Genomic DNA, 27907 nt, shown 5'->3' with positions numbered 1-27907 from the left:
CGGCACTCACAGGATTCTTGAGTTTCTAATTTATTCGATCGATTTACCCAACACCAACACGTTTCAACCAACAAGGTCTTAATCAAGACCTTGATTAAGACCTTGTGGGTTGAAATAGGTTGGCGTTGGGTAAATCGATCTAATAAATAATAAACTCAAGAATCCTGTGAGTGCCGTGTTTGACTTTTGTCAATTTGTGGAAAAAAAATATATATATATAAATATATAGCCACATAACATTTTGGGAAAATCTGATGGTTTGGGCTAACTCTAGACACAGAAAAGCATGTGATCAGTCAGAGAGACGTAGGCAGGGTGCAGTGAATGTTTTTTTGGTTCAAATTTGAAGATCAGGACCGAATGTGCTAATACTAAAATCAGATGAATGTCCAATATTCTCGGTGCATTGCCTGAAAGAGAGCACTGATGAGTAGTTTTCTTGAACCAGGTAGCTTGAGAAGTAGTAGGGTCTGGCTTCTCAGAAGTCTGGTTTTCCAGAGTGTTCCACCTTCTGTGAGACGTAGACAGCTGAACGGTGTGCTGTGCCAGACAGACCGTCGTGTGGCTCCAGAGGTGACCACTTGAGGGCGTCAAAGAGCAGGAGAGAATTGTCGGATTTGTGGGCGCTAGCGAGCCGTCTAGCACTGGAGCAGTAGACTGACTTAGGGGGGATAGCCTTGTCTCGGGGTGTCAGGGGAGCAGTTTGATATCACCAGAACCTGTATGGAGGGCTTCCTTGCCTCCCCCCGAATTTTAACCGGAAGTTCCTTTCTGGAGCATTGCAACACCTGAAGAGCCCCTGCCTCAGAGTGGGGAATGCTGTTAACCATATGTGAGTTCTTTGTCGGAAATACATATTGTTTCTGATGATGGTATTTTGATGACAACAGCTGTTATCATCCGGTGATGACTGGTGGAATGATTACGTTCGCATCGCTGCGCTCATTTGTTCCAGGTTCTACAACGCGCACTCTTCATTAGATGCCAGTGGTCGCCAGTGAGTCAGCCCGGAGGTTACAGTCACCAGCATGCTGCATTCTGGGATTTGGAGTTCCAGTATGACATGTATGGGCTTTAGAATCCCAGCATGGAAAGTGCTGTTGGCTTAAAAGCGAGGGCACATGGCATGGATCCTCTTGGCAGCTTTATTGTCTTAGGTCTTTGATTTGAGCTGAGAAGTTTTATTATAACGGATGGGATCGTGTTTGCATGTTACCTGCAAACCTAGAATCGTCCTCCTGGGTAGGAATGAGAGCCAGCCGAGCACACTTTTGAGCAAAAACTTGGAAACACCATGCACACGTTGGCCCCCTCAACAATAACGTTTTCCATGATGCACATGTGAACTACCAAGATGAAAAAATGTCCTTTTTAATCGGGCATGTTTCTTAATTTGTGCAAATTATGGTCTTTGTCATTTCTCAATAAGTCATGTCATTACTCGTCTTTGGTTATGTACTTTCGAAATGAGAAATTGTCCCTTAAAGCAAGAAATCTCTTATGTCTTTCAGATATTTCAAGGGCTTCCTTCGCGACAGGTAAGACATGTCCAGTCATTAAATGCTATTAAGTGTCCTGCCTTGGCTGCTGACGTGCATGCATGTGTGCCTGTCCTTACACACTGAATCATTCTGAATCCTTACCTTTCTGCGGCGTGCACTTTTATCTCGTGTGTCTGTGTGTAAGAAGTGCATAGTTCCCTATCAAATGTTTTCTATTGTACAAAAATTGTTGGTTGATTTTTCATGTTTGCATGCACTTTAATACACACAAGTGCCTTTGCGCGGCTTATTGCCGCACAGTCTTCATATCCTCATCAGAGATTCCGGTAGTTTTTTGTGCGGCGCTCACCTACCCCCTTCTGCAGCAGAGTACTTTACATATACAGAGAATCTACTCCTACCCCTGTGCATTAGACACTTCCCTTTAACACAGGGCTGGGGCATGGTGATGACTTCTTGACAGGTGTGCTTGCTGCACTAGATACCTGGCTTGCTGCAGAGTTTCAGGAATCTCTGGGCAGTATCCTTGGTTGTGACGCCATCACTCCGTGCCAGCCTGTACTAGGATGGTTTTAATGTGTGAATTGTGTCTTCATGCATTAGTTAAATAGTGCAAACAGTCTCGAGGCAGTTTAATGACTTAGCCAGTTCCAAAGTTCTGCATCATTATGCTAACATTTTGTTTGCTTATAATATCTCTATCCAAACCAGTAAAACGCAATTTCCCAGAAAAGTAAGCTCTTGTGAAATTCAACATGAAATGACTCGTGCTCGTCCTGCACTTTGAGGAGGTGCCGTACTTGCATCAAGGTCATTCTGAGTGCGGAGACTCTCAAACGATGTTCGAAGCACCCACTGGTTGAATATGTAACTGTATGTGCGTGCCCCTTGGTGTCTACTGAAAAAGATGCCAAAGTAACAATATGTTCGATGGCATCTGTCGCTGTAGATACACATGGTATGCATAGCTCGCCATCTGGTGTTGGGTCGGAGTGTTACAAGTTGTTTTTCTTCGAAGAAGTGTTTTCGAGTCACTGGACCGAGTGGCTCCTCCTTCTGTGCTCATTGCGCATGGGCGTCGACTCCATCTTCGATTGTTTTCTTTCCGCCATCGGGTTCGGACGTGTTCCTGTCGCTCCGAGTTTCGGAACGGAGAGATAGCTGAAAACGGAAGATTTTCGACGGTATCGTTGCGATCCGGTTCGAGATAAACACAGACGACAACGCATTGAACATCGAAGCGCTTCGGTGCCCTTCGGGGTAGATTTCGGCACACCGTCGGGGCCTAGTCGGCCCGACCGCGTGGAGAACAACGCCGATGGAACGGACCCCGTTTCGATTCTGCCCTGAATGCCACAACAAATATCCCTATACGGACCAACACTCGGTCTGTAACCTGTGCCTGTCACCCGAGCACAGCGAAGAATCCTGTGAGGCCTGTCGGGCGTTCCGGTCCCGAAAAACTCTGCGCGACCGTCGAGCGAGAAGACTGCAGATGGCGTCCACGCCAAAGGAGCATCGACAGTTCGAGACAGAAGAGGAACAGGAAGAATCCTTTTCCATCCAGGATTCAGACTCCGACGAACTCGACAATACAAAAACTGTGAGTAAGACGTCGAGATCAGAAATTAAAAAAGGCAAAAAGGCCCAGGGGACGCCACTGCCAACCGGCCATGGCTCCACCCAACTTCACGGTGACCAACAATCGGCACCGAAAAAGGCCCATTCAGTGTCGAGATCGTCCGACTCCGGTCGAGACACCGGCACGCAGCCTCCTCGGGACCGAGAGAGTGCTAAACAGAAGCATCGACACCGAGAGTTCGGTGTCGACACGGATCGACGCCGAGACAGTGGCGCCGAAGACCATAGAGGCCAAGATTTTTCGGCACAAAAGAAGAGGAAGGTTACCTCGGAGCCGAAAAAACAAACAACAGGGTTTTCGGAGCCAAAAAAAGCACCAACAGACCCAGTTTCAGGCTCCTATACTGAAGAACTTTCTATGTCTTCACAAATGAAAAGACACAGATTCGAACAGGAACTGCAATCCACTGAAGTGGATCACACGCAAAAGCGTATCTTTATTCAGCAGGGGACAGGGAAGATCAGTACCCTTCCACCTGTCAAAAGAAAGAGAACACTTCAGTTTGTAGCACGAGAGGCTCCTCAGCAACAAACAGCAAAGACTGTAACACCTCCTCCCTCGCCTCCACCTGTAACTCCGGCTTCGCCAACTTACACCCCGTCACATTCGCCAGCTCACACCGCCATGAGCCACGACGACCAAGATCATGACGCGTGGGACTTGTACGATGCACCAGTGTCTGATAACAGCCCAGACACATACCCAACTAGGCCATCACCACCTGAGGACAGCACAGCCTATTCACAAGTGGTGGCTAGAGCAGCTCAGTTCCATAATGTGGAACTACACTCTGAACAAGTAGAGGATGACTTTTTATTTAACACCCTCTCCTCCACCCACAGCTCCTACCAAAGCCTGCCTATGCTCCCAGGCATGCTACGCCATGCAAAAGAGATCTTCAAGGAGCCAGTTAAAAGTAGGGCAGTAACGCCTAGAGTGGACAAAAAGTATAAGGCGCCTCCTACGGACCCTGTATTCATCACCTCTCAGCTGCCACCAGATTCTGTGGTGGTAGGGGCTGCCAGAAAACGGGCAAATTCACACACTTCTGGGGATGCACCTCCCCCAGATAAAGAAAGCAGAAAGTTCGATGCAGCCGGGAAGAGGGTCGCTGTCCAGGCAGCAAACCAGTGGCGCATCGCAAACTCACAAGCGCTGCTAGCGCGATACGACAGAGCCCACTGGGATGAGATGCAGCATCTCATTGAACATCTCCCAAAAGATCTACAAAAAAGAGCAAAACAGGTTGTTGAAGAGGGTCAAAACATTTCCAACAATCAAATACGCTACTCTATGGATGCAGCAGACACAGCCGCAAGGACCATTAATACGTCGGTTACCATCCGTAGGCACGCATGGCTCAGAACGTCTGGATTCAAGCCAGAAATTCAGCAGGCAGTACTTAACATGCCAGTAAACGAAAAACTTCTGTTCGGTCCTGAGGTCGACACAGCCATAGAAAAGCTCAAAAAGGACACTGACACTGCCAAGGCCATGGGCGCACTCTACTCCCCGCAGAGCAGAGGATCTTATACCACCTTCCGCAAAACACCTTTTAGAGGAGGGTTTCGGGGTCAGGCCACACAAGCCAGTACCTCACAGTCCGCACCGTCCACCTACCAGGGACAGTACAGGGGAGGTTTTCGGGGCCAGTATAGAGGAGGGCAATTCCCTAGGAATAGAGGAAGATTTCAAAGCCCCAAAACCACTACCAACAAGCAGTGACTCACACGTCACTCACCCCCCCCACACAACACCAGTGGGGGGAAGGATAGGTCAATATTACGAAGCATGGGAGGAAATAACTACAGACACTTGGGTCTTAGCAATTATCCAACATGGTTATTGCATAGAATTCCTGCAATTCCCTCCAGACACACCACCAAAATCACAAAATTTATCAAAACACCATTCACAGCTTCTAGAGATAGAAGTTCAAGCACTACTGCAAAAAAATGCAATAGAATTAGTACCAAGTACACAAATAAACACAGGAGTTTATTCACTGTACTTCTTGATACCAAAAAAGGACAAAACACTGAGACCAATTCTAGACCTCAGAGTAGTAAACACATTCATCAAATCAGACCACTTTCACATGGTCACACTACAAGAAGTGTTACCATTGCTCAAAAAACACAACTACATGACAACACTAGACCTCAAAGACGCATATTTCCATATACCAATACATCAATCACACAGAAAATATCTAAGGTTTGTATTCAAAGGAATACATTACCAATTCAAAGTATTGCCTTTCGGTTTAACAACCGCTCCAAGGGTATTCACAAAATGCCTAGCAGTAGTCGCTGCACACATCAGAAGGCAGCAAATACATGTATTCCCGTATCTAGACGACTGGCTAATCAAAACCAGTTCGCTCACACAATGCTCAAACCACACAAATCAAGTCATACAAACCCTCTACAAACTAGGGTTCACCGTCAACTTTGCAAAATCCAACGTTCAGCCAAGCAAAGTACAGCAATATCTAGGAGCCATAATAGACACAACAAAAGGAGTAGCAACGCCAACTCCACAAAGAATTCACAATTTCAACAGAGTCATTCAACACATGTCTCCAAATCAAACAATACAAGCAAGAACAATACTACAGCTCCTAGGCATGATGTCCTCATGCATAGCCATTGTCCCAAACGCAAGACTGCACATGAGGCCCTTACAACAGTGCCTAGCCTCACAGTGGTCTCAAGCACAGGGTCACCTTCTAGATCTGGTGTTAATAGACCGCCAAACTTACCTCTCGCTTCTATGGTGGAACAGTATAAATTTAAACAAAGGGCGGCCTTTCCAAGACCCAGTGCCACAGTACGTAATAACAACAGATGCTTCCATGACAGGGTGGGGAGCACATCTCAATCAACACAACATAAGAGGACAATGGAACATACATCAAACAAAACTGCATATAAATCATCTAGAATTATTAGCAGTTTTTCAAGCACTAAAAGCTTTCCAACCAATCATAACCCACAAATACATCCTTGTCAAAACAGACAACATGACAACGATGTATTATCTAAACAAACAAGGAGGAACACATTCAACGCAGTTAAGCTTATTAGCTCAAGACATATGGAAGTGGGCAATCCACCATCAAATTCGCCTCATAGCACAATTTATTCCAGGGATCCAGAATCAACTGGCAGACAATCTCTCTCGAGATCACCAGCAAGTCCACGAATGGGAAATCCACCCACAAATTCTGAACACCTACTTCACACTCTGGGGAACACCTCAAATAGACTTGTTTGCAACAAAAGAGAACGCAAAATGCCAAAACTTCGCGTCCAGATACCCACACAAGCAATCCCAAGGCAATGCCCTATGGATGAACTGGTCAGGAATATTTGCTTACGCTTTTCCTCCTCTCCCTCTCCTCCCTTATCTAGTAAACAAATTGAGTCAAAACAAACTCAAACTCATTTTAATAGCACCAACGTGGGCAAGACAACCCTGGTACACAACACTGCTAGATCTTTCTGTAGTACCCCACATCAAACTGCCGAACAAACCAGATCTGTTAACGCAACACAACCAACAGATCAGACACCCAGATCCAGCATCGCTGAATCTAGCAATCTGGCTCCTGAAATCCTAGAATTCGGACACTTACAACTTAGCCAAGAGTGTATGGAGGTCATAAAGCAGGCCAGAAGGCCATCCACTAGACACTGCTACGCAAGTAAGTGGAAAAGATTTGTTTGTTACTGACATCATAATCAGATACAACCACTAGACGCAACTCCAAAACATATAGTAAATTACTTGCTCCATTTACAAAAAGCAAAGCTAGCCTTCTCTTCTATTAAAATACACCTTGCAGCAATATCTGCATACTTGCAGACTACCTATTCAACTTCCTTGTATAGGATACCAGTCATCAAAGCATTCATAGAAGGTCTTAAAAGAATTATACCACCAAGAACACCACCTGTTCCTTCATGGAACCTAAACGTGGTCCTAACAAGACTCATGGGCCCACCTTTCGAACCCATGCACTCTTGCGGAATACAATTCCTAACCTGGAAAGTTGCCTTTCTCATCGCCATTACATCTCTGAGAAGAGTAAGTGAAATTCAAGCGTTCACAACACAGGAACCTTTTATACAAATACATAAAAATAAGGTCGTCCTACGACCTAATCCAAAATTTTTACCAAAAGTTATTTCACCGTTCCATCTAAATCAAACGGTAGAACTACCAGTTTTTTTCCCACAGCCAGATTCTGTGGCTGAAAGAGCACTACATACACTAGATGTCAAAAGAGCATTAATGTACTACATTGACAGAACAAAGAACATCAGAAAGACTAAACAGCTATTTATTAAATTCCAAAAACCTCATGCAGGTAACCCAATATCAAAACAAGGTATAGCCAGATGGATTGTTAAATGCATCCAAATCTGCTACCTTAAAGCAAAAAGACAACTGCCCATTACTCCCAGGGCACATTCAACAAGGAAAAAAGGTGCTTCAATGGCCTTTTTAGGAAACATCCCAATGCATGAAATATGTAAGGCAGCCACATGGTCTACGCCTCACACATTCACCAAACACTACTGTATAGATGTGCTCTCCGCACAACAAGCTGCAGTAGGTCAAGCTGTATTAAGAACTCTATTTCAGACAACTTCTACTCCTACAGGCTAAACCACCGCTTATGGGGAAATAACTGCTTACTAGTCTATGCAGACCATGTGTATCTACAGCGACAGATGCCATCGAACTGAAAATGTCACTTACCCAGTGTACATCTGTTCGTGGCATCAGTCGCTGAGATTCACATGGGCCCACCCACCTCCCCGGAAGCCTGTAGCAGTTCAGAAGTTACCTTCAATTTTGTACATTTGTATATATATTATTTAAACCTTTAATAGGTACATACTTACACATTTCATTGCGCGGGCACTATTACTATAGTACAACTCCTACCTCACCCTCTGCGGGGAAAACAATCGAAGATGGAGTCGACGCCCATGCGCAATGAGCACAGAAGGAGGAGCCACTCGGTCCAGTGACTCGAAAACACTTCTTCGAAGAAAAACAACTTGTAACACTCCGACCCAACACCAGATGGCGAGCTATGCAGACCATGTGAATCTCAGCGACTGATGCCACGAACAGATGTACACTGGGTAAGTGACATTTTCATTCCCTTCCCTGCCCAGAATGAATGAGTGCCCAAGGCAACAGCTATCATAGCAATAATTGGAAAAGGAGAGAAGCTGGAAGAGGGGTACTTTTGTCACATTCCACAGTAGTGAAATTGATATTGTCACCTCCTCAAGATCTGAAGCAGGGTCCGCTAATCACACTACCACAAAGGAGTTACTTTTCCAGCACACATGTGCGTGCGATTTTAAGCATCGGCACATTTTTAGGGTCGAGCCTGCGTTGCATGCGCTTGTGAGACGCTTTAGTAGATAGAAAAGGGCTCGGAGCTCCGTCCATGTCACGTCAGTGTCTTTCATTGGTTCGTGGGCTTGCCTTTCAAAATCTGCTTGCTTTCATTAGTGGAAGGCACGCATATGTCATGCCTTTTCCGGTGGTTACCCCTCCTCGAGCGCAGCAACCAAGTACTGAAAACATGCAAGGCTCACTTTCCCGTCAGGTTTGTGGACTACTTTTTTTTTTTTTTTAGCAGCACAGTTCTGCTTGGCAGAAGTCGAGCGCTTTGCATGACATTGACCCCGTTACATAGTTAATTGCTCTTTTGCCGGTTACGTGCATAATTGCACTTTTGCCGATAGGTTTCACTACGAGTGAACTGTAGCAGCGCGGTCGCGCTCTTTTTTTTCTTTTCTACCTGCATGCTGTCTTCACCTGTCCCTACGAGTGAACTGTAGCAGCGCGATCACGCTGTTTTTTTTCCATTTAATGTGGCAAGAAAAGTCCGGTTGGGAATTTAAAACTGCTAATAGTTGTAACTCTGAGAAATGCGAGACCCTATTGCATTGCAAATGCTTGTTTGATAAAGTCTCAGGGTCTCCGAAAAAAGGATTTTGAAAAGCATTTTACTAACACCAAAAGCAGAGGGCTGAGAATATGGTAGAATGGCCATTATCAAGTCTCTCTCTCCCTCTCTTTCTCTCTCTCTCTCCCCCTCTCCCTCTCTCCCAGTGGCCATTTCCTCACGCTGTGTGCCATGATGAGCAGAAGCACATTGTGGTGAATGATAACTGAACATACCATTAAATAATGAGAGCTGATGCAAAGCCCCTATTGTATGTTTATATGTATGTATTTATGAGATTTTGGGGTAACACGAGTGAGGAGATGGCTAAAGCTGGCTCCAGGCCAGACCTAAAACACTAGACACACCTGCAGTGCTTTATTTTTAGAAGCAATAGTGGAAGATAGATTCATTACACTTGACTTTAATGTAAGCCTGGGTGCAATAGACAAACACAGTCACGTAAAGATGATTTTATTGCTCCCATTTAAAAGCTGAACACCAATTTAACAATTTTCCTAATGTGGTTCAACAACTATTAGCAGAATCATGCTATGCTACTTGATATTGCGTAGCGCATAGTCTGCTATTAGTAAGGCCTCGTGGTGCTTCCACCTGTTTGGGGTGCCTCCGCATGTGCCCCTGGGTTTTCCACCATAGACTGCTTCCTTAGTTGACTTCTTTATGATATGTTCTTGGTGTTGGGAAGTGTCCAGCTGTGCTTTGGTATTATGTTCATAGAGCACTTTGTATTTAGGTTTTTTAAAGTTATGTGCTCGTAGGTGTCCGAGAGGTGTATCAGAGAGCTGTTATTTATTGCTTGTGCCTCACTTAGAATAATAGCCTGCCTTGTGCCTGTCTCGGGGTTTATTGCATCTCTGTGATTGCCTTTGTTTGGCATTTATAAGCTGTGTGTGTATGAGGCATTCTTTCTGATGTGATCTGTTGCATGTTTATCTGTGTTGTATCTTGTGTGCACGTGTTGTTGGGGGGCAGAATTGATAGCTGGCTACATGAACATATCAGTGATGTGTTAGAGGTCGGTGGGGATGTTGAGTATAATTTATAGTGTTGTATTGAGCACGTGTTTTCTTTTTTCTTTCAATGTTGTGGTTTGTGTTTGACCAAAGTTAGCTGACAAAACGTAGCTGAGAGAAGTAGCAGAGCATGACACTTTATAACAAGCATTTGCAATGCAAGGGGTCTCGCGTTTGCTCATGTTAGAGCTGATCGCGTTGTAAACTCCTAACCCGACTTTTCACCTATCGGGCAAAAGTGCATTTATGTACGTAACCCGAAAAAGTTAAATTAATTATGTAAAGCGCTCGACTTCTTCCAAGCGAGATCGCGCTCGTAAATGAGAGAAAAACAAGTCCATGAGCCCGATGGAAAACAGCGAGCCTCGCATGTTTTCTGTTCTTGGTCGCTGCGCTCGAGGAGGGCTAACTACCGGAAAAGGCATGAAGTATGCGTGCCTTCGACTAATGAAAGCAAGCAGATTTTATTAGGCAAGCCCACGAACCAATAAAAAACACTGAGACGTTAACAGGGCTCCGAGCCCTTTTCTAAACACTAAAGCGCTTACTGCGATACGCATGCGCAAGCGCATGCAACGCAGGCTCGACCCTAAAAAGTGAATATCAGCCATATTCTAATCTTTCCATGAAAAAAATTCCCGGTTTAGTTAGCCACTCCAATACAACTAATTTGTTTTCAAACCTTAAAGACAAATCATGTCTGCAAGACGCCCCTCATTTCAGTATCTATTATCCAAAAAGTTGTCTAGATCATTTGGGGTTCCTAACTAGCCCCACGTCCACTGGGTGCCTTGTTTTGTGTTCTGGGCTTTTCTGTTAAAAAATAATTATCCGCAAAGCCTACAAGTTCCAGAAAACATTAGATTGTCATATGTGAGCTCCAGATGGGAAACTTGATGGCGGGCAGTATGAAGCGATGTTGTAGCTCTTAGGATGAGTAGATGTAGTGCTTGTTCTTACGGTGTGGAGAGGTTTGCCCTTTCTCTGTCTACGTGAGATTGATCTACAGCCAAGTGATGGTGCGTTCGTAGTCTCTGGAAAATGAGCCAGTTTGCTAGTCCGTAAGCATGCCTTTCTTGCAATACCATATTCCAATGTGTGCTCGAATGTAGTGCCTTATTTTTGCTTCGAGGCGGCTTCATGCTTCTCCACTGATGGGAATGATGTTCTATGAATACCTGATGGCCGTGCCTCGCTATGAATACCATGCACGCCTACACAGATTGCGGATATTTCGCTGTGATCCTGTTGAGCCGTGTTAGATGAGAACAAGAGACTGCTAGCATATAAATGAACGGGAGGATGCTGTGTGCATACAAAGTCACAAGCTCAGTTCTTATGGGCAGGGGCCTTGAATACTGAATTAGTGGGAATGTTGCGCAGATTAACTATGGCCTCAAGTCATTTATCAGCCTAACATCTACACTACCTTATTGCAGGACCAACACCCAATTTATCACGTTCTCGGGTCAAGGTAAATGTAATCAATCGTAGACGTGTTTCTGCAAATTTGTTTGCGAATTCAGTTCCAGTTGAAGACCTCTTAAGCATTTGCATTCAGGTCTGCAGAAATGGGTCCTGCTCCAGCAAACTTTTATTGTGGTGAATTGACTGCACTGGCTTTTTTTTTCTGGAAAATAGCTCAGATGAAGGGTGATTAGTTGTATTTATTCTCATTAAAATGTTCTTCCCTTGGCCTAACCAAAGTATAGCCATTGACTTCTGGATGTTCAGCACCCTGGGTCGTTTAATATGTTGTATTAGTTCATTTTATTTCTGTTTTATTTCCTCTTGAGAGGTCGTACGGTACTGCTTGTAACCGCAAAGGTCTTGTTAGCTTCTGACAGCTATAACTGTTGGAGCAGAAAGTAAATGCCGACTATTTGATGAAACGTTTTAATACAAGGGTCGGGATAAGCTGAAATGCTTCACCCTCTTCCCGCTGTTTTCATTACACCGCTGTCATTAACAGCGCCGGTGTCAATTAGTTGAACCAGAGTGAATTTTGTGTTTTAATGTAGTGCTTGCCCCTGGAGCTATTAGTCAAGTGTGACAAATGCAGAGAGATGCATTTCTCTTAAATAAAAACTATTGACTTTTGTTGCATGTTGAGTACACTGTTTCCTGACAAACCTTTTTTTTGTCGTAAAACTGCAGTATTTCACAAATTTATCATTCTGGTTAAAAGGATCTTCTGCTGTTCCTTGCTTAACCTCCCCCATTGCCCATTGTTAATTAGGCTGTCCATGTGGGCCGCCCTGCTCCTGACTAATGATCTGGATCTTGGCTCAAGGCTTTCAATGGGAAGGGGTATTGGTTCCTGACCTGTATTGATCTCTTGTCAGCCTGGCCCAAGATGAATCCTTGCAGATCCAGATGGATTGCGCGGCTGCTCAGCGGAGTCTGCTCCTAAAGCTATGAGCTTGCAGGTCTCGCCAAGCCTGGTCTGGCAAAGAGACTCTGGATCCGACCCAGAATCTTTGTGGCAGTGATAAGAGGGACAATATTGGTTGCTAGGGTTAGGATTCTAGGGGAATTGCAGGATTGCTTACATCCTGCTCCTTTGCGGAGTCCTCTCTGAGACTTGAGTTTAAAATAGAACTAATATTATAGTCCACGGACAACTAAAAGAAGGTACATGAGGTAGCTGGATTTTTAACTCGGTATTGGATATGATTTTATGTAAAACAACACATCCATTCTAGCTTCCGCTAAGTACTTATTTCGTCTGGCCTGCTTCCTATTTGTTGTATGTTTGAGCAGACTACGTTTCGGGCCTGGGTTTATCTGCCAAAAAATTTCTTATATTGATCAGTACAAGACGCTCCAGAATTTTTTATTTGAAACACAAATGCTATAGATAACAACACATATGTGCAGGAAAGTTTATGAATGAATGAATAACTTTATTGCATGATTACTTAAAATCGTTTCACAGATAAAACAATAAAAATCAGAAAGGTGTATAAGTAAAATATGCAACCAAAAGTGCATTCCCACGTCAGAAATTGTCATCTACCTATATATGAAGCAATATATTGAACGGATAAAACAAGAATAAAAATCAGGCGGAGTGTATAAATGAAAAATATTACAAGAAATGGATTCTCACATCATAAATCACTATCTACCTATACATAAAGCAACATAGGATGCCCACTCTCGGTACAACTCACCTACTAACAATAGATGGAGAAATATTAAGAAGTGTGCTACTATCAAGAGTTAACATACTACAGTGCTAGCGAGAAATGCTACACTTTGTCATAGTGAAACAGCTACCTACTTTGAAATGCGTACATCTTTACAAATCACCCAGAGCAGTGAGATAATGAAAACATGCACTATATCAGGCACTATCTTACTGCAACATTAACAAGGGAGCCAGAAATAGATGAGAAAGTTAAAGTGCATAAATAGTGCATACCATCATTTAGAATCATCCTCTTGGGGAAAACAAGTAAAGTGCATGCATAGTGCAAACCATCTTTTAAAATCATCCTCCTAGGATAAGGAGATACAAAGGGGTCTTGATGTAGCTTTACAAGCGGTGGTAGGAGAGATAATAACGTTTTAGACACAAAACCCCCTCACAAGGTCACCTACTTAACCAGTGCTCATATATTTTACCTAAATGGCATAAAAATCGCAACAAGAAGGTTAAAGTGTACAGTGCAGTCCCAGGTAAAACAGGCATTGAGCTAGAAAGAACAGGCATTTTAATAATAAGCTTCCTTTTTGGGCAGAACTGCCCCTCCAGATGCTAACTTTTGCTTTTTTGGGCATCCCCCAAGCGGCTAGTTTCTTCCACAGAGTGTGGTGTTCAACATCATCAAAAGCTGCACTATAATCAATGAAGCAAGCAAAGAGCAGATGGGATGGGGACTTCTGTGCCTTGGCACCCAAATATGAAAGAGCAAGTACATTATACTGGAAGAACTGGATGTTATTGTTGTCCGTAATCCAGTTTTCGAGCTCTTTGCAAAGGCCTTAACGTCCACATCCAAAAGTGCTATCAACCTATAATTTTTGGGTCGAGTAATATCCCCTTTTTTATGGAGTGCATGCAGTATTGACCCTTTTCAGGCTTCCGGGATCACAGAAAAATATAGACAGTCATTGAGTAAAGTAGTCATAGTACAAAAGTTTTAGTCGTTCCTGAAGATGCTCCCTGGAAGGGCATTTGGTCCTGGAGCCCCATCATGCCGAATACTGCTAAGGATGGCTTGCACTGACTTGGCAGTAACATTTAGTGACCTGTTGTCAAGGCCATCTAATACATGTTGCAACCCTATGGTGCGTTGAGCGCCTACATAGTCTGGATCCACATATAGTTTTTCCACATGACTTTCCCAGTCGCGAGCAGAAACCACACCATCCTTGCTGGTAGATGTGTAGAACAGGGTGCTGACGTAGCCCCAGAATTCTCTGCTTTTCCTTGGTGTCTTCAATGCATGTATTCGTATCCAGCATTCCTCTGAATCCTTTGACTTTAGTTTTCAAATTATTTTCTTATGTTCTTTCCTTGCCAGCCTTCCGAGGGCTTCCATAGAAGGTGTTTTATTTTTCCTATATCATGATTCTGCCTACCTGCACGCCTTTTTTTGTGTTGATAATCCCTGGATGCTGAGTTTTTCAACTCCTCTTGTAGCTCCTAATTGCCAATGCTGACTGGAGCCATTGAGCATATTAATCATGGATCTCCACTGGTCGACCACCCGGCTTATCATAATTTCAAGCTTTGGGGAACCATTGGCCTGTTTCCATAATACGTACTTGGAGGTACAAGCTGTGCCCCATTTGATCCGTTTTGCCAATGGAAATAAATTAGATGATAGTTGCTTCCCAGTAGCCATGTAGGACAGGTGCCTTGCCACTCCAAGACCGATTTCTATTACCACAGGTTTGTGGTCACTTTCGGTTCTGTTAATGACTTGATGACTTAGGCATTTAGCCCACAGTGTTGTACTTACAAAAATTTAATCTAGCGTAGAAATATTTCTGATTGTTGGTAAAAGTGTACCGACTACAATTTCATTATGGTTAGTCATTCTCAATCCAAAATCTTAAAACAAAAAAAATCGAAGTCCATTCTTACAGAATCCCATTGGAGCCCAGCCTCCTGACCCAGGTAACAAAGATTATAGTCTCTTGCTATCACATATTCATGATTTGGGTGCTCATACAGAAATTTTTTCAACAAAGATAAAATCGATTTAACATTTGCCTGTTTTTTTTTCACCCGGTTGGGATTTATATACAGATTTATAATTGACACTGGTGTTGGTTTGTTGATAAAAGGCCAGGCCATGTATGCTTATCACATGGACATTCCTTGTTGATTAATCCCAGACCTCCACCTTGACAACTAGATCTAATGTTACATATGCTGCTAGACCTCCCATGTGTCTTCCCCAAAAAATATTTTGTGCTGGAGTCTGAGTTGTTAAGAAGCCAGGAATGGGTAAAGGGTCCACGACCAGGTTTCCTGAAAACAATAATAGCGTTCACAAAATCCCTAATGGTGGAACTTGTAATGAGGGAATTCAGGCGAGCCACCTTCCAGCTTACTAGTTTGATTAAACTTTTGTTGTTTTGGGATGTAATTCCTTACGGCTAAAGATGTGTTTTTCCTTTTGTAGTCAGGGCTGCAGGGAGCCAATCCCATTTGGGCCAATCTTGGTCACTGAAGTCACTTCTTGCATCTGCGTGTTGTATGCCTCCTATATCCCTTTTCACCGGCATAGTAATTCCTTTGTCCATCATCAGAGGATTTATCGCAGGAGTTCCTTTTAGGATGCTGGATGGTTTCTTACCTGAGTACGGCGGTGGTTTTTTCATCGAAAAGACGGGCAGTATTTTTCTATTTCTGGTTTGCGAATTATTATGCCCCAGTTTATTAACAAGCCCACGTTTTCAATGCTCTGTTCAGTTCATGCTATCAGTGTAGATTCTCTCTGGCTTATCCAAACATAGGTATTGAAGTTTACTGAAAACAGGCTCCCAGAGGTAAGATTAGAAAGCAGTGGTAGGTTGTGCAACAAATGCAATATGTTTGATCTATTAAGAATGTTCAAAGTCCCCTCATGATGCATATTATGGGGTAAAAACTAAGGCAGACTGTTCAGAATTCCTATGCCACTTTATATTATTCATGCTTAGTTTTCCATGGTGTTCCTGCGCACGAACAGACCCGTATATGCCAGGGGGTTCCAGAATATTTGTGTAGTCTGGTTGCTGGTGGTTTTGACCTGTGCTCAAGGCTTGCAACTGTTCCGCCGACATTGCCTCCTTGGGTAGAGCTACCTCTTGCAATAGTCCCTGTTCCTGATGGTCTCATATTTGTTCAGTCTGTGAGGTTATAGGAGACTTAGCAAAAATTATCTTGTGTGTACCCTGACGCTGAGCTGTCAGTGAAGTGTTGTGAAATACGGCAGGTGTCGCTTCCTGTATGACTCTGACTGGCGAAAGGCCAGCTTCTTGTGCCCCACACCTGGGTAAGTAGTGACAGAATTTGGTATTGCGTCCCCACTACGCCTTGTCTCTACATGTAACTCTTCACTGTTTATGGGGGTGTTTTTTTGGGAGGCACCCCCAGAGCTGCCCACAACGGCTCTTGTCATTCCCACATTCTCCAGCTGCGGTATCGAAGACTTCCGCTTAGGGGAGCAACCCCCAATTTGCCCTTCACCGCCTTCGGCCTTGGGGTATGACACCTGACCAGATGCCATCTCCACGTTTCCAGTCTGCGATGCCATTGACTTCCTCGTTAAAGTTAAGCCCCTAGTTGGCATTTCTCATCCTTTAGCCTTGGGTCGCACCATCAGAGCATACATAATCGCCTGGTCAGTATTTGCTGAAGGTGTTATTGACTGGGCGTTGTGACCACATTCCTCATTGCTATTGATGGGAAATTTATGACCGCCTGAACTGGCCAATTCCTCCACGGTTATAACCACAGCGCATCATTTTGTAAGAGGAATGGGTGCTTAGGGTAGGGAAGGTTTTTCGATAGAAGATTAGATAAGTCTTGAGCTGCCCGGGATTGTCCCTGGGAACATATGTATTTTCCCATTGAGGCTCGGTCTGTTTTTATTATTATTTTTTTAATAGTGTTTTTAAGTGATTTCTTCAGTTTTTTCTTCTTACGTCTCGAGACCTGCCTGCCTGACAGAATGATAGTGGCTTCTGATTCTTGCCCATTTGTGCCATCCTGCGCAGCAGCATCTCCCACAGACGTTGACAACATCAGTTGTACATTAGTTGGGGGCGTGTTACCTAATACGCTACCACTTCCTCCTTCATTGCCATCTATTCGAGTGAATAGTCCCCCCATTTTCAATTCTCTCTATAGGCAATAAATCCCACTGCATTTTTTGGGGTGTCGGGTAATTCGGTTTCCTGCTCACTTCAGGAACAGTAACTAATGAGTGTTGCTAATATCTCAGGCAGGGTTGCTAATTTATCTATTAAGTCATTGAGACTCCACCCCTGCCCCTCCCTCCTCCCCCAGTCATGCTGCCTTTGTTCCATTTGTTCACCTAATTTTACAGCTTTCTATCAAGCATGAATACACTTTGAACCAGCATGTGTGTTAGTTACAGATGGATCTCTATTTAATGCAACTGCCATGTAAGCGCTTTAACTGCAGCTAAGAGGGAGGTTTTTTGGTGTTCATAATACAACCAGTTCTAGCCTCTCTCCCGTCTCCTTGCAAGGCGAGTAGTCTCTTGCAGTTTCAGCAATGGGGGCCTCCCTCATCTCCACATCCCCTCTATGGCCCTCTGTTTTTATCTCTCGTAGTGGCCCGCATCCATGTGCAGTTGCGGAGAGCATGTTTCGGGGGCCCTCCATTGAACCTTGTGAAGGGGTGGAGCAAGACTAGCTGTTGCCGGGGGCCTCTTGTTCTTAAAATGTCTCTAATTGAGAATGCACCGGCTGGTGTATCTCTGCTACTATTAACACATTTTTGCTTGCTTGGAGGAATAGCATGGCTACCAATTAACAGATGGGTCACCGCAGTTGGAGAAGAGATTCCACCTCTGGATCTCTGTCCCTTCCAGTTGGGTTTGTCCCTAGGTAAGGCCTGTTATGGTGACTGCTTCTCCTTTTTTCTAAAGCTGTGTCTGCAAGCTCGAACGGTTCCCCAATAGTTTAACCATCCAGGCTAGAGCCTGCAGTGCAACTAGATGTTCCTGGCCCGAGTCTGGGCACTTGCGAAGTTCGTATTAATAAAGTTAATTGGCCAAGTTCTGGAGCTGAAGGAGTAGTCTGTGTATCCTGGCCACCCAAGAGTTTCATATCCTCTCCTGTCTCACCCCTTGCTCTTGTAAAATAGTTATGAATAAAGGCTTTTCTGGTGTTCAGGCTTGGACCATGTACTTCCTTGCCCTTGGGGCCCATCTTGTGCTCCTTGCGGGGCTTAAGCACTTGTGCCATTGGCTGGTCGGCCTCCAGTTCTGTTACATTTCCATTATCTCTATGGAGTCTTGTGACTTCACAAATGACCTTCCTTCTGTGTAACAAACGCCCATCGTCTTCCTTGGTTTCCTCCCCAGCTCCCATGTTGAACATATTGGACAGCTTTTGGACACAGTCAGCACACTTCGCACGAATATGAGACTGCTTCCCTGCTGTAAGCTTCCACCCCACCTCGCTTTGATGCAATACCTGCATGTGGAAAAAATTCTGTGGGCCAACGTCCAGTTGCCCCCAAATACCTTGAAATTTCTTTGTGCTTTTTGTAACTCAGATACTAGTCTTGAGGATTTCAAAACTCTTGATGATCTTGATACAAATGGGTGAGCTAGCGTCGATCCGAGCGTAGGCCTCTGTTCCTGAAAATACATATGCCTGCCAGCAAACTTGACTACCGGAACCTTATATATGAACCCTAGGCTGGCTGCTCAGTTGTATTAATGCTTGTATTGACGCTGTCAAATATCTTTTTTCCAGGTTCACCAGTTCATCACTTTGAACTTTATACTTGCTGCTTACCACCAATGGAGCGCTGTCTCACCCCTTGCCCTCTCCTTCTCCAGATACCTCAGACAAGGGGTGCTCAAGCACGCTCCAGTTTAGGGCTCCACAGCTGTACTGTCCTGGGGCACATGCAGATCGGCCCCGCTGTAAGGGCAAGCTACACCTACCTAATGCTTGCCTCTTCCGCTCCACCAGCAGGGACCATGGCTCTGAGCCTACTGCTGTCCCGCTCATGCACCTTGCTTGGCAGCCTGGCTGCCCAACTGCTTAGTTGCTTTGCTACTTTCCTTTGTTAATTGGCAGCTTAATTGGGTGAGAAGGGCGAGGAGGTAGAGGGCTCCTCCACATGCGTGCGCTCCTCTCAGCTCTACCTTGTGCCCCAATCAGCCCTCCCCCGCGGCAGCTGCTGGCCTGACCTGCTGACTGCTCTCAGCTACTTGATTCTGGGCCTGATGGACCTGATGGGTCACGGCGTTCACGCGTTGCTCTCCAGTGGCAGTCCAGCAGCCGTAGCAATGTCACGTCCCCTGTGCTGCTGCCGTCGACCCGCGCCTCTAAGAGCCTGGTCGTGGTAACCACAGCCGCCGGCCCTCTCCAAAAGGAACCGTGAGTGCCACAATCTCCCTGCAGAGATATGAACCGATAATCCCAGGGGCACTCGCGGCTCCGGCCTCCTCCGGGCTCCTCTTCCTCCTCTTCCATGCGCTCCACTACGCACGTAACGATGCTGCGGATGCACCAGTCTACCTGGAGCATGAAAACCTATTTGTAGTTCCAGGTAAGATCTCCGATGCTGCTCCTGGCTGTACAATAAAACTAGATTGACACGTTACAGTGTTGTGTTACATTACAGTTTTTTTTATACTACAGTCTAACCATTCATATGACTTGGTAGTGGTTCTGGATCTGTGGTAGCATGTTTTCCCTCAGAAGGTCTTCCATGGGGTTGGGGGTGTTGGAGGGATACATGTCTTTGTAAGTGATCTTGGTGTGGTTTAGAATGTGAGGGTTTTCTCCACATTTGTACTATGAATGGGATGTGTCCTCGTGACTTGGCAGCCAAATCCATATTGGAGTGATGGAGATTATGGGTTTCACTGGGGTTGTACGACCCTCCTCTTAAACCATTTTGAGGTCATAATAGACACCCTATTGAGGTTGACTCCACCTGCTTCACTCTAACTGTTACCTGCCCTCCTATTTGTGGTCCTTATGTGTCCCTGTCCTGGCGTTTCCCTTAGCAGCTTAGGCCGTCTCTAATGCTTGTGGCCCTCAATCTTCTAGTTCCCAGATCCCTGTCACTGGGAACTCCTGTCCCAAGTTTCCTTCTTTCATCCATCCATCTTTGGTGCGTCTCAGGTTTTGTGTCTGGTGGGTCATGTATGTTTATAATAATCTAAGTTGGAAGACCAAATTCATCAACAGTATTTTATGTCCTAGAGCTATGCAACCATCTTGTTCAAAATCAAGGCAGCAGAGGGTTTGCTACTTAAGCTCAAAAGGATACATTTTCTAGTGCCGAGTTCTGCCCATTAGCTCTGCCAGAGGCCCACTTATGATTCTTCAGTTTTAGCCTCTCACATCATGCCAACAGGTCTGTTCGTTCTTCCCTCAAACTTTTGAGGTGACAACTTCCAATGCTTGTTGTTCAGATTACTTTCATCAATGGAAGCCCTCTGTGATGAGATGGAGACTGGTATTGTTGTTACTGTTCTTGCTTTTCTTAACCTGTGGGTAGTGCTGTTACTGAGTGGCAGGACCAGAATCTGTTCCTATAGCACGCAGCATGCTCTAGCATCTGCATGGGCACATCCTTTTTTTTCTTTTTTTGTATGTGGGTCGAGCCCTGATTCTCTAGTACTGAGTAAAATCCTTATGCAGTGCTTACATCTGATTCCTGAGGTCTTACTCATATTGAATAATGTATACCTCAAACCTCGGGCTTCAAGTCATGCGTGCCACTGGTCTGCCTGTTGTTTGCTGCAGTTGTTATACACATAACAGGTGTGCCTCTTGCTTGGGAACAGTTGTTCAGTAATTGTCACTGGTTATGTGTGCTACCATCAATACCAGGTCCCTCAAGAACTGCCTGGCTCTGATGCAGAATAAGGTTGAACTAGTATCAAAGAGAAACTGAATTTCATCACCTGCAAAGAATAAGTTTCAGGGTGTAGGTGTTTTAGTTCTCAGCATCTGGTGCAGCACCGAGCCCCCTTCCTGCTTACGAGGAAGAAGACGTTCCTTTAAGTGACACTGTCCATTCGTAGGAGGTACGAGTAGCCTCAGGGGAGGTGAAAGAACATGGTTGAAAGATAATCTTTCACTGGGTATTTAAAGATGTGTTCCAGCTAGACCCGTTCTCTAGGTCCGGGGGTGGGAAGTGCACAGGAACAGATAATCCTTCAGAGAGCATGGTTGTTGAGTGTGAGCTATCAGTGGAGGATGAGAATTGTGGTGCTAGTCTCTTTGAGATAAATTATGCATGACGTGTGAGTTGAAGTATGAAGAATGCTGGAGGAGTGGTTAACTGTATATCTGTCCGAGATGATGATAATCTCAGGACTACTTCCACTGGTAATATGAAAGTAAATTGCCAAATCAGAAAGTTGTGCTTAAGCACTGAGGTTATTCCGTTTCGATGCACTTGGTGCAAGTGGAGTATGGGAACGTGTGCATATAAGTAGCGTTTTAATTGGTAGTACTCCCTCTTGCAAAGGACTGGTGTTGACTAATGTGGGTATGTCAGATGTTGTTAAGGGTGGATTGTGGGTTATTGTGAGACGATATGAGATTTAATGCGATATTTTGTCAGTTGTGCCAAGCTGGGGACCTTGACATGTGGCAAGATGAATTCTTTGGTTTTTATGGTGTGGAGTTGTTGTGGTGTTGCGGACCTGTTTTCTACCCTACTGTATTACTGTTGCTTGTGGTGGAATGTGTTTTTCCTGCTGATTCATATTTGTGTACTGGGCCTATGATGGTATCTGTAGTATGTTTTTGAGTGGTGTGGTGCTGGGAAGCACTGTGGTTTCCTGAAATGATGTGATCCATTGTGGAGTGGCCTGGGGTGTTGCACCGGTGAGACATCTCCTGCATGACTGGTTAAGGGCATTACAGTTGATTTGAGTTGAGTTTGAATGTTGCTAGTTGAGATGAGTCTTCATTTCCATTTTTAGCGCAGTCATTCTTCAGAAGGTCATTGGTGATCCCAGATTAGTCCTTCAGGTAGAGAAGAGTATTGAGAATGGTCTGTTGCTAAGTGTATTGGAAAGTTTTCAGGTTTGAGAAAATCTTCATGGTACTTGTCTGCTGTCTGAGTGATGGGGTGGGGTATGGACAGATTTGTTAGGTTTGGCAGGAAAGAGGAGAATCAAGTGAATACACACCCTGGATACCAAGATCTTTGTTTAGTCAGGGTGCCTTGGTTTACTGAGTTAAAACTGGAAGTGTAGCTCTGTAGTTGTCAACTTCTGGTGGTTAACCAGATTGTTCAGGATACGTGCTGTCTGTGTTTGATAGACTAGTTCAGAGACTGCTCCCTTAATGGCGATGTTGCATAGGATTAACAAGAGTTTGCGTATGAGAGGTAGGGTCTTACTGACTGTACACATGGCTAGTGGATAAGAGCCTTGGGGGGCATTGGGCTGATTTTCTTGTTTTGACTAAATGGTTTATTTGGAACAATAGGATGGGTTATAAACTGATCAGCATTTGCTTCCTGGGTTGTTCAGAGTCTTAAGCATGGGTCAGGAGAATAATTGGTTGAAGGCACTAAGCTGAAGCTGGGTGACATTTTTGATTAGATGAGCTGGTTGATCCTTCACACTGGTTGTGAAGTGTTTGGGAAGATTGTTGCATAATTTCTGCAAAGATGTTGATCGGAGCTGTTGGGTTGCATATGTGTTTGATAATTTGAAATTTATTTTGTTGAAGAACTGGAGACCTTTGATATAGATGTACTGGGTTTTTCTTGCAGTTTTGAATGGCTTAGCCGGACATAGTCCAGTTTGTTCTGCTAGCTGGAGAACCAAGCGCCATTTCTACTTAAGACATTGATATCTCCTTTTTATTAATTTTGAGAGTAGAGTTGTGTACCATTTCGAGGGCCCGATCTTGTGAGAACAGCTAAGCTTCTAAGTTGGTACAGCTGCCACAAACCATAGACAGCCATTCATAGATGTAGTACAGGCAGTTTATTGGAGAGCCCTGAAATTGCTTTAGTTTATAGCTAAGTATGTTGAGGTTGGAGTGCTTTTTAATCAACTTATTCAGCTTTCTGATCCAAAGGTGCGTTTTGGAATGGTGGTATGTTTGGGTAATGTGATTGTGAAGAGAAATGACGGGTTATTCTGCAGTAGCACTTTGAATTTAATGTTGCTACTGCTGGGAGGGTGCCTGAAATGAACATTGCATCAATTGTGTATCCTGCTGAGTGAGTTTGCCCTTTAATCCCTTTTTTAATTTTTTGGGGTTTCTTTGTTTGTGGTTAGGTATTTTGTAGGACATTTGTTAGGTTAATCAAACCTGATAATGAAATCTTATATAATGGTGAACCATGGGTGATTTAGGATACTAGTTGCTATTGATTAGGTAGCAGCTTCTGTTAATTTGGCTTTTTACAATAGTGGTCTTTATGTAATAGTTAAAGAAAAGTTGGTGTTGTGTGGGATGGGGAATCATAGGAATATTGACTTGTAGTGTGCTGTGAAGGTTTTAAACATTTAATGATCCCATCTGGTTAGGTTGGCTTTGTTGGATTATTTTGCATGGGTTTGAGACTCCTCGTTGATGGTGGAGTTCACTGGATCATGGCAGACATATTCCATATGAAGGGCCCATAGCAGCTCAAACCACCTGAATCTCAGAGATGCACAGGGTGATTTTTTTTTTTTTTTGGCTTTGACTGGTTCTGGCTGGTTTTGCTGGAGTATTGTGTGTAATTATTTGCTAGAGGTAAATGCTTGCAACTCCATGGATAGTTTTACATAGTACAGTGAGCAGTTTGTATTGGGTATTTGGTATTGGTTTGATGTAATCCAGTACTAACTTGGGTTACTCCATGCAGCACATAGCTGTTGAGATAATTGGTGGCTTGGTATGAATGTAGATACTAGAGCAGAGAGATTTGTTACTTTTCAGTATTACCGAATTCTGTAAGAATAACACACAGTATTGACAGTTCTTAAACATGGTAGAGGTAACATCAAACCAAAATGACATCATATCATTAAATAGCAACCACACTACTGGTGAACTGGTTACAAGGGCTTATGCTGTGTCTCATCAATGCAGATAAAATAGACTTCACAAATGAAAGGATTGATTGGGGCAGTGTCAGATGCCTTCTACCTGACCAGGCTACCTTGACGGAAGCAAGGTGCGAAAGAACCATAATGGCACTTGAGGCGAAGGTCTTTGATCGCTTTGTCACAGTCTGTCAGTGATGTGATGTGTAGACTGGACTGTCCGTGTGTAGACTGGGCTATTCATGAAGACATCTGTGGTGGCTGATTGAATTAATGAGCAAATATTAGGCAATATACAAGTCTTGCGTCATGGCAAACATGGTGTGGTTGGACCTGGTGGACCAGGATGGGGGAAAGGTCTGCGCCCCCTTCTAACTCAGTTCGCCTTACTTGTAGAGACCCTGGTGTTGATTATCTGCACCAATAACAACATGAGTGGGAAAAGTGGTCACTAGGTTAACAGGATCTAACTGTTTCAGTGGATTCTCTTCCAAGAGTTATGAAATGCTTAAGACTTTAGAAGAGCTGAACAGAAGTTAAATACCAACAAGACCAAATGGTTTAGGTTAGGGTGTAATGCAGTGGTGCAGGACTCAAGTGGGAAAATTCTTAACCATGACATACCTTATAAAACGTGGATGAAGACTTGGGAATTCACATTACTGAAAAGCATGAATACCTATACAAGGCAAGTACACTCCACACCTGGAGACTCATTGAGATGAGTTGAATAGATGGTTGATATTCCCATTGTCAGTATCATTAAAATGAACCTCCAGCTGAGGATCTTTTTTTTCTTAATTTGGTTTCATAGATTCTTGATTATTTATGCAATCTGTCTTATAGTCAGTGTGAGGACAATATTAATAAATATAGACTGCAAACAATTAAAAATTCAGAAAGATTTTCAAGACGGTGCAAGAAGACCTCCATCCAAACCAACTGTCAAATATTGCACCTCCACCCTATCCGAGCATCTTATATATACAACCCCTAGATTGAATGAATGCGTTTTATTTTTTTTCCAGCATTTCACTACTCTTTCCCGCTCTTCACATGCCCTGTTAAGGAGGAGCAGAAGACGAAAGGCATACACCTGTGGGAGCAAAAGTGTGCCTCAAAATCTGGGCACATTGCAATTTTTTTCTCAACCAAACTTCCTAATTTTACTGAATTGGTGACGGTGTTGAACCTCAATTTCATGAGCCAATGTGTCCCCGCATAAAGGCACCTCCTAAAAAATTACATTCAGAAATACAATTAATTAAATGATTAGGCCCACTCAATTTTAGAGTTCTAGATGAATGAAAAGTTAAAAGGATTTTTTTTTTTACAGTATTCTAAAATAAGTGGTACAGAGCCAATGCCATAAAGCCTCTCAAATGCAAAGTAATACAAGGTATATAAAAATCAGATAATATTCAAAGTCTCAATGGGCAACACAATCAGAAAAGTATCTGACAGCATCCCTAGTAGAACAAGAAAGTCTTCTGGCTCACCTCAAGAATCAAATGTTTTAACACGCAATTCATAGAAAATGGAAACTTTAACAGATTCATCATGGTGTGAGCGAATCTATCATTTCTTCAGCAAATCCGAGCACAAGAAAAATAGATGTCACATTACCTTAACACCGAAGCATTAACCCACTACAGGAATGATTATTCAGCACCTGTATGCTAACATCACCTAGCGATGTTTGAATAAAACAAGATACATTGACAGTGAAAGGCTATGCGAATGAATAGGCCTCAGCGAATAAACGGGAGACATGGCAACATGTTTCAAGTTACTTCTGAACTGAGGAAGGTTCATCCTGAACAGAGTAACAGTGAAATCTGCTAATACATTTTAGCATGACTGTGTGCTGCGAAGCTTGTGGGGACAGGATGTATGCAGGAGGGAGGAAGAAGCACAGATTGAGTGACAGAGGTGACGTCCATCTTCGTTAAGATGGCCTTTTACACAGAAATTTAGCCTAATTAACATACACTACAAAAACACACTTCTACACATCATAGAAAGCGTGTGTTCTATGGCATGTATGGTTGTAAATACACATGCTATGCATACTACTGCCATCTAATGTTGGGTCCAGACGTGGGCAAGTTTTTCCTTTGAAGAAGTCACGAGGTAAAGTGGCTCCAACTCTCGGTGGTAGTGCGCATGGGCATCAACTCCATTGTTGGATTGTTTTCTTTCTGCCATCGGATTCGGACGTTTTCTTCGGTACTCTGGTTCGCAATTGTTTTTTGCGGGCTCCTTTCAGTTCGTTTTGCACCTTGAGTCTGTCGGTATTGTTTTTGTTCCCATTTCCATCTCTGTTGTCGAAAATACAAGAAAACTGTCACTCGTTGAATCGATATCCTTCATTCGCAGCCGTCTGGCCTCGCACATTTGCGTATTCTTTCTCATCTCATTGGATTCAACCTATGATGTGCTGCTAATGGAACACACTCCATTTCGGGTCTGTCCCAGCTGCCATGCAAAATATCCGCACACAGACCTCCATTAGGTTTGTACCCTGTGCCTGTCTCCTAACCACCACAAGAAGAACTGTGAGGACCGTCAACCTTTTCGTTCAAAGAAGACATAGTGGAATCGCAGACTGTGGCAAAAGGAGATGCAGCATGAAGACCTCAAGGAGACCCTCTGACATCTTTGGTCACCATCACGACGAACAGGAAGAGCAACTGCATGAGGCCTCGACAGCAGAAGAAGCCCTTTCTGTCCCGGACTCCTAATCAGTCTCCGAAGTTCAGTTTGCAGATCCACGATCTTCTCTAGGCAAGGTATGATAGAGCTCACTGGGATGAAATGGAACTCCTCCTCTAACATCTCCATGCGGAATATAAGAAAAAAGGCCAGCAAATTGTTCAGGAGGGTAAATTAATCTCAAACTATTCCATTAGATGTACCTTTGATGGAGCAAACACAGTGGCTTGGGGTGTTAACACGAGCATTCTATTACAGAGATATACCTTGTTACTTATATCTGGCTTTAAACCACAAGTACAACAAACACTTCTAAATGCCCGATTTCACCAGAAACATCTATTTGGCCCACAAGTGGACCAAACATTAGAAAAAAATGAAAAAAGATAATGAAGTTGTCAAATCTAAGGGGCAATTCAAACTCCCACTCCTCGTGGCTCCTTTTGGCACCCCGTGTACAAACAGGGCACCGAACTGACATAATCGGATCCCTCTACCTCTTCTTATAGATGGCAGCATCAAACCTCCCCCTCAAGAGGTTTGTACAGAGGCACATAAAGGGAAAACAATTCAAAAGGTTGTGGGTAAGGGGTCTCCACTTGCGCCACTCTCTCCACCTCTAAACAGTGACTGTCTTTTCATTCCCCACGACCATATAACACCTGTCGGGGACGTCTACAACAATTCTTTCCCGCTTGAAAAAACATAACAGATCAGTGGGTATTGGATATTATCCAGCATGGTTATTGCTTGGAGCTCATCAAAGCACCCCCAAACATCCCACCCTGCAAACTCACACTTTC

General features: G+C 43.9%; 1 protein-coding gene across 16 annotated transcripts in view; it reads left to right on the top strand.

Annotated features, from left to right (window-relative positions):
• Positions 1-27907, top strand: part of PTK2 (protein tyrosine kinase 2) — a 758583-nt gene that overhangs the window by 121861 nt on the left and 608815 nt on the right. For all 16 annotated transcript variants that reach the window (XM_069220826.1, XM_069220825.1, XM_069220824.1 and 13 more), the window contains one exon: positions 1512-1538. Coding sequence is in view for 10 of the 16 variants with exons in the window: in XM_069220825.1 (XP_069076926.1) it covers positions 1512-1538 (27 nt within the window). In the remaining 6 variants the exon portion in view is untranslated. The remainder of the gene's footprint in view (positions 1-1511; positions 1539-27907) is intronic.

The sequence above is a fragment of the Pleurodeles waltl genome, chromosome 2_2 (genome assembly GCF_031143425.1).
Source record: "Pleurodeles waltl isolate 20211129_DDA chromosome 2_2, aPleWal1.hap1.20221129, whole genome shotgun sequence".
Classification (NCBI taxonomy): Eukaryota; Metazoa; Chordata; class Amphibia; order Caudata; family Salamandridae; genus Pleurodeles; species Pleurodeles waltl.
This window is presented reverse-complemented; position numbering and strand designations above follow the sequence as displayed.